General features: G+C 52.0%; 1 protein-coding gene and 2 long non-coding RNA genes across 4 annotated transcripts in view; 1 reads left to right on the top strand and 2 right to left on the bottom strand.

Moving 5' to 3' along the window:
* ODF4 (outer dense fiber of sperm tails 4) overlaps nt 1-665 on the top strand; it is a 5,402-nt gene extending 4,737 nt beyond the window's left edge. Inside the window, 3 exon segments of the mRNA XM_040453257.1 lie at nt 1-74; nt 274-395; nt 397-665. The exon segment at nt 1-74 is cut by the window's left edge and continues 8 nt beyond it. Of these exon segments, the coding sequence (XP_040309191.1) occupies nt 1-74; nt 274-395; nt 397-459 (259 nt within the window). The 3' untranslated portion in view covers nt 460-665.
* Nucleotides 666-1,580: 915 nt separating this feature from the next.
* On the bottom strand, nt 1,581-2,137 carry LOC121015936 (uncharacterized). Its single transcript, XR_005784046.1, has 2 exons — nt 2,032-2,137; nt 1,581-1,789 (listed from the first exon to the last, which is right to left on the bottom strand). It is a non-coding gene; the product is annotated as an uncharacterized LOC121015936 (long non-coding RNA).
* Nucleotides 2,138-5,179: 3,042 nt separating this feature from the next.
* The window catches only part of LOC121015938 (uncharacterized), a 7,951-nt gene continuing 6,172 nt past the window's right edge, over nt 5,180-6,958 (bottom strand). The window contains exon 3 of one of the 2 annotated variants that reach the window (XR_005784047.1): nt 5,180-5,824. This is a non-coding gene — a long non-coding RNA (uncharacterized LOC121015938). Of the gene's footprint in view, nt 5,825-6,384; nt 6,818-6,958 lie in introns of those variants that run through there. The other variant, XR_005784048.1, reaches the window with a different exon arrangement.

The raw sequence follows: 6,958 nt of genomic DNA, 5'->3' as shown, positions 1-6,958 counted from the left end.
GAGGAATTTATCTGTCCCCATCGGCTGGAGCTATTTCATAGGCTGGCTGGTGTTTGTCCTGTATGTCACCTGCGGTGAGTGGCCTGGCGGCCCTGGGAAGGAGGTGGCTCAGGGCGGAAGGAGTGTGGAGGGAGGGAGGGGCTGGTAAGGCCCGGAGGTAGGGAGGTAGGTTCTTAGGATTCACGTCCCCTTGGGCCTCACCTCGCCTGGCCTGCCGCTTGCTTTCCTCCGTTCTCCACATTTCCTGTCCCCCATCCCTTTGTCCTTTGCCAGCGGCCCTCTGCCACTTCAACCACAAGCACTTCTGGAGCGTGATTATGAACTGTCCCAGCCGGGCCGCGTCCTGCAGCAATGGCTCCAGCTCAGTACAGAACTTTCCGAGTGAGCCGGGGGGTCTCACACGCCTCGGTCAAGCAGGAGGAAATCCTGGATCCGGAGCGAAGGAAGGCATCTCCGTAACCTTTTCCGAAATCCTGGCGCCAACTTCGGCCGCCCCCCGTCCGAACCCCTCTCCTCATCCTTTCTCGAAGCCCTGGGTAGGTTGGCTCTCCTCACCTCGAGGACTTAGAGAGGGAGGATTTTAGGTCAGCCTCGCACTCGCCCTCCTTGTTCCTGCCGGCTGACGGCGGGGCCGATGGGGAATAAATTGTCTCTTGCTTACCGTGTCTGGGAGTGGTTGAGACAAGACGACAGCTTGAAGAAGGCGAGGAAGGGAGAGAGGACGACTTCGTTTCCCGACTCTTCCTGCCTAGGAGCCTTTGGGCTCGTCCCGTTTCTCCCACAGCACACTTGTGCCCCGGTGAAAGGCGTCTGGAGAGCTACGCCCTTCCACACTTCGTTACCCGCATCCCAACATTTGCTAGGAGGCGGGGGGGCGTGAGGAGGAGAGATCACTTATGACCAGTTGGTTTATAGGGAGTGAACGACTCAAGAGCAAACTGGCCACAAGGTGAGAGGCAGGTTACCTGGGCTGTGGCTGTACCGTGTGTGCTGGGCAGCCATCCCACCTCCTGTGTCCTCAGGTGACCAAGAGGTCCCAGCGCCCTGGGCCAGGGTACCACTGGCACCAACTCCAACTCCAATTCCACCCCGACCTCCGTCCACACCTTCTCCTCCGCCCTTCCATCACCACCGCTCTCAACTCCACCAGTTCTGACACCCCTTTGGGCTGCTCCTGCTCTCCGACCAAGCTTCCCGTGTAACGGCAGGAATAAAACCGTGAGAGTCAGGCCCTACGACCGAGACACAGCGTGTCCTTTTGGATTACGAACTTCGTCTAGCCTCACGAACACGTGCGGCACCTGCCTGGGGCAGCACCGGCAATGACCACTGGCGTTCGGACATCCCGCACGGAGAGGCTGGTCTCCCAGGAGAGCCGCTGTGGCCGATCTGTCGAATCCTTCCAGATGCAGCCGCCACGCCAGCCAGCTAGAGGAGAGAAGGCACAAAATCCGAGTGGGGTGGGTAGATGAAAGCTGTATGTCTTAGCGGGTCGAGCCGTCCGATACTGCTGTTTCCGCAGTTAAATGCTGCCAGTTTCATAAGGTTCAACCTAATACGTCTGACTGGTTTCTATTTGATTTTTTTTTTTTTTTTTTTGGCTCTTTTGAGATTCTTGTCCCTAACCGTACCTGACGAGCGGTGTGCAGCTCCTTGGCTCCAGGCAAACGGTCTGAGCAAAGAATATGTGGGCTTGAAATCTGGGCCGAGCAGCACCCCACAAATTCAGACTCATCGTCTCCCTCGTGCTTCTTCCCCCCGGTAGCCAGGATTTATTGATTTGGTCATCCTTGGGGAAGAAACAACAAGCAAATGTAGGTCATGATCGGAGAAAGGGATTTGGTAATTTGAAAGAGGTCATAAACGCAAATGCCTACAGGGATGAGACTATCTGCCTCCTACATAAATAAAGGGGGCTATGCTTCCAGTCTCTGTATAATTTTCCTCTTTTGATAAAGGCCTAATATAATCTTTTGCTGGATAACAAATTACCCCAAGCTTGGTGGCTTAAAATAATAAACGTTATCTCACGTAGTTTCCGGGATCAGGAATCTGGGAGCAGCTTAGCTGAATGGTTCTTGCTCAGGGTCTCTCACGAGGTCATAGACAAGATGTCAGCTGGGGCTGCAGTCATCTGAAGGCTTGACTGGGGCTGGAGGATCTACTTCCAGTGTGGTTCACTCGTATGACTGCCGACGGTTCCTTGCCACAGGGGCCTCTTTCATGGGCTGCTAGGTTGTCGAGAGCTCGTGTCCCCCAGAGTGAGTGATCTAAGAGAGAACGAGGAAGGAGGAAGAGGAGGAAGTGTCCGTGCCCTTTATGACTTAGTCTTGGAAGAAATACACTGTTACTTTCACCACATAAATCAGCTGAAATTTCAGAATTGCACTGTGTTGCAAGGGAGGAACTAAGTCCTCCTCATGGGGCCTTTAAGGATTATTCCAACAAAGCTGTGGAAATTGCACTCAGAGAGGCATTTGAAATTGGAGGATTCATTATATCCACAGGTCCTAGAAGAGGTCCACATTCCACATGGAGGCCACATGGAAGGAAAGCCCAGAGAGCAGGCTCAACCACCCAGATGGGGAGCTGAGAGAGTGAGGACCCGTGGCCAAGTGCCTTTACTGGGGTCAAGCAAACGTCTGAGGGATTTTCATTGGTGCATTTGGATGTCACTAGGTTATAGTCAGGGGAGGGCCAAAAGAGGAACTTGTGGCAGGAGCCAGCCTTGTCACACTTGGTGCACCTGTCACCTGGTAAGGTGCTCACAGTCTCATCGTGGAGCTGTTGAGGCATCCGGCAGAGATGAAGTTTTAAGCATTCGTGACACACTGGCCGTCTGTTATGGGCTGAGTTGTGTCTCCCCCAGAATTCATACGTTGGAGCCCTAACCCCCAGTACCTCAGAATGTAACTAGCTGGAGATAGGGTCTTACGAGGTGCACAGGAAAGACCAGGTGAGAAGGTGTGCATCTACAAGCAGCGTAAGAGAGGTCTCAGAAAGAGACCGAACCTATTACACTTGACCTTGGACTTCCAGCCTCTAGAATTGGGAGAAAATAAGTTTCTGTTGTTTAAAGGACCTAGTCTGTGGCGCTTTGTTACGGCTGCCACTAGGCTTCCTAGGTGGGAGGGGGAAGGGCGCCCTGATACTCCTACCCATGTGGCCTCTCTGTGATGTGGGCTGGAGGCCTTTTTTGCTCACTGGATGATAGTGAAAGTTCCAGCTTCCCACTCAGCCTCCTCTGACAGAGGCGGGCGGCTGGTGAAGTCCAGGATTCCCATGTGGTCCCCGTTCTTCCTGTGTGTATGTGTGTGAGGGGGGGTTGTTACCTCTTGGTTGGAATATAAGTCTTGGTTGCCCCCCGGGTCTTGTCTGCTACCACCCCGGCAGGAGGTGGGGGTGGCGGGGGTGCTAGGAGAGGTGTCTTGTTATAGTCTGTTGAGGGTGGAGGCCCAGGCTCCCCCACTCAGCCTCTGCTGACCAACATGGCAGAAGGCCCATGGTGTTCTCCATGGTGTTGGCTGGATTAATGAAGTATTTTCTATAAGTTCTCGGTCTTGTCAGGTTGCCTCTCTCCTGGTTTTTTGGCTAGAGAGAGCAGATCTTTTCTGTGTGTGTGTGTGTGTGTGTGTGGTTTTGGTCTGCTCCCACTGGCATTTCCAAGTTACTGGCTTGTCCAGCACCCAGTCTGCGATACTGTGAGGCAAACAGTATTGCACCACTCACCGTGGTGTTGTTCTAAGCATCCAAGATGTCTAGCCAGACCTTCTTGACTCCACCTTTCAGAACTTTCTTGTATTTGTTCTTTTAATGTTTATTTATTTTGAGAGAGAGACAGAGAGTGAGCAGGGGAGGGGCAGAGAGGGAGACGCAGAATCCGAAGCAGGCTTCAGGCTCTGAGCTGTCAGCACAGAGCCCGACGTGGGGCTTGAATTCATGAACTGCAAGATCATGACCTGAGCCGAAGGTGGACATTCAACCGACTGAGCCACCCAGGCGCCCCTCGTAGATGTAATTTTAAACCAAAGAGTCTGCTGGATTCAGGAGGAGCCGTTGATTTTCCTGTGGTGGTTATTTGCACTGTTCACCAAGTACTTCTAGGTTTTGCCTTCTGGGGATATGCTAAGATTGCACCTTCTGGCTCCGGACGGAGTCACGTGACTAGTTCTGGCCACCAAATTGTGCAACATGCTCCTACCTCTGGACCAGAGCATTTACTTACCAGCGTGAACCCCCCTGGAGACCTCATTGCCTCTGCGCATTCAAGATGGTGGCTGATCTGTCACCCTCAGTGCTAGAATGAGGACACCTGGTGGAGAGGCCATAGCCAGCCCTTGAGGGACTTCACCAAGGGCTTCTCCCTCCCTCGAGGGAGGAGAAGGCAAGCTGACAGGCCCCAGGTTGGATGTGTGTGCTATTCCTCGGGCACTCCCGGCTGCCCAAGAACAAAGGAAAGGGGGGTAACGAAGGGTTAACCGATAGAGCTCACAGTCGTGCAGGACCCGAGTCTCCATCTATTTACAAAGATCTTAGTCAATCACAAGAGAAAGGCAGTCTTATCAATAGCCTCATCTCCAGAAATTTGTAGACTCAGTTTCCTGGAGCCCCAACATCACCCTCCCCTCCATAGTGATGTGGGAAACAGAGACAGAAGGAAATGGCAGATAGAACTCAATTTCCGTATAACCTGCAGCCCATTGACGAATACTTGAGCCCGGCAAGAGCCAAACACTTCTCTAGGAACTCCCTATGTCTTAATGTTAATATTTTGCTGGGGGGGGAGGGGAAACCCTTAGCTCGGCAATAGCTAGGCCTCCACCATCTTGGGAGTGTTCTTTAGCATATGAAGATCTCACTGGAAACTTCCTCCTGATTTTACCTCCCCCCACCCCATAGTATATAACTAGTCTCTCCTCGTGGTCCGGGCAGCTGTTTCTGTCCATGGGTTGCGTCCCCGTGCTTTTTTTTTTTTTTTTTTTTTAATTTTTTTCCATGTTTTTTATTTATTTTTGGGACAGAGAAAGACAGAGCATGAACGGGGGAGGGGCAGAGAGAGAGGGAGACACAGAATCAGAAACAGGCTCCAGGCTCCGAGCCATCAGCCCAGAGCCTGACGCGGGGCTCGAACTCATGGATCGCGAGATCGTGACCCGGCTGAAGTCGGACGCTTAACCGACTGCACCACCCAGGCGCCCCAAATAAAATCACCTTTTTGCACCAGAGACATCTTTAAGAATTCGTTCTTGGCCGTCGTCTCTGGACCCCCTGAGCCCCACTATCACCCCAAAAACCTCATCCGACTGAATTGTGTCCCCCTGCCACCCTCCCCCCAATTCATGTTGAAGCCCTGACCCCAGTGTGGCTGTATCTAGAGATGGGCTTTGGGGAGGCAATCAGTTTACATGTGGTCATGAGTGGGGGCCCTGATCGGATAGGGTGAGTGGTTTTACAAGAACAGATGCCAGAGAGCCACTGGCTCTCTTCATGTCCGTGCACGTGCAGTAAGGAAGGGCCACATGAGGACATGGCCAGATGGCAGCTGCCCGCAGGCCAGGAAGACAGCTCTTGCCACAGACCCGATTGGCCGGCACCTTGGTCTTAGACTACCGGCCTCCAGCACTGTGAGAAAATGAGTTTCTGTTGTTTAAGCCGCCCGGTCTGTGGAAATTCCTTATGGCGGCCCGTGAGGACAAAGATATGCAGAGTGAATGGGGGTGCAGCTTGGTTGCTATGAGATTGTGCGACTTGAAGATTTTGGGGTTCTCTGGGGCGCCTGCGGGGCTCTGTCGGTGAAGCGTCCGGCTTCGGCTCAGGTCACGATCTCGCGGTCCGTGGGTTCGAGCCCCGCGTCGGGCTCTGTGCTGATGGCTCAGAGCCTGGAGCCTGCTTCCGATTCTGTGTCTCCCTCTCTCTCTGCCCCTCCCAGCTCGTGCTCTCTCTCAAAAATAAATATTTAAAAAGTTAAAAAAAAAAAGATTTTAGGGTTCTTTATTCCCTCAGCATAACTGAGGCTCTTCTGGGTGACACAACCCTCTTGGCTAAAAGGGAGAGAGAGAGAGCTGCGGAGAAGCTAAAGTCACCCCATCCCACAAAGACAACTGCATTTTCCATAGAGCTGGGATTTGCGGACCTTGGCTCCAATGACGACCAGATGGCAAGGCTTGGAGAAGCTGCAGGTTTTGCACAAGAGATAACAATAAATGTCTGATGTCAGAATCACTAGAGAAACTTTATTTTCACAATTTTATTTCCTTAAAAAATTTTTTAGTGTTTATTTTTGAGAGAGAGAGAGAGAGAGACAGACAGACAGACAGACAGAGTGGGAGCAAGAGAGGGGCAGAGAGAGACACACACACAGAATCCAAAGCAGGCTCCAGGCTCCGAGCTGTCAGCACAAGGGCCCGACACGGGGCTTGAACTCACGAAACCGTGAGATTATGACCTGAGCCAAAACCGAGAGCTGGATGCTTCACCAAGCGAACCCCCCAGGCACCACCCTGGAAATTCTTTTTTAGACATCATTTCAGACTTACAGGAAAGTTGCAAGAACAGTACAAGGAATTCCTATATACTCTTCAACTAGATTTCCCTGCACGTTAACATTATTACATTGTCTTTATCTCCCCCAGCCTCCTCTCCACACACACACAACTTTTTCTCTACCATTTGAGAATAAATTACAGACACGATGCCCTTTTACCCTCAGATACTCTAGTGTGTATTTCCTAGAGACTCTTACATAACCATAGTACAATTCTCAAGATCAGGAGATTAACCCTGATAAAACACTATAACCTTCAGACAATGGTCAGATCTGGCCAGTTGTCCCAGTGATGTCCATGATAGCAAAAGAAGGTCCTGGAACTGGGACAGTTCCTTGGTCTTCCTTCCTTCCTTCCTTCCTTCCTTCCTTCCTTCCTTCCTTCCTTCCTTCCTCCCTCCCTCCCTCCCTCCC

This window comes from Herpailurus yagouaroundi, unplaced genomic scaffold (genome assembly GCF_014898765.1).
Source record: "Herpailurus yagouaroundi ecotype Mexico unplaced genomic scaffold, PumYag 208, whole genome shotgun sequence".
NCBI classification, from domain to species: Eukaryota; Metazoa; Chordata; class Mammalia; order Carnivora; family Felidae; genus Herpailurus; species Herpailurus yagouaroundi.
Note: the sequence above shows the minus strand (reverse complement) of the source record. Positions and strands in the feature narration are given on the sequence as shown.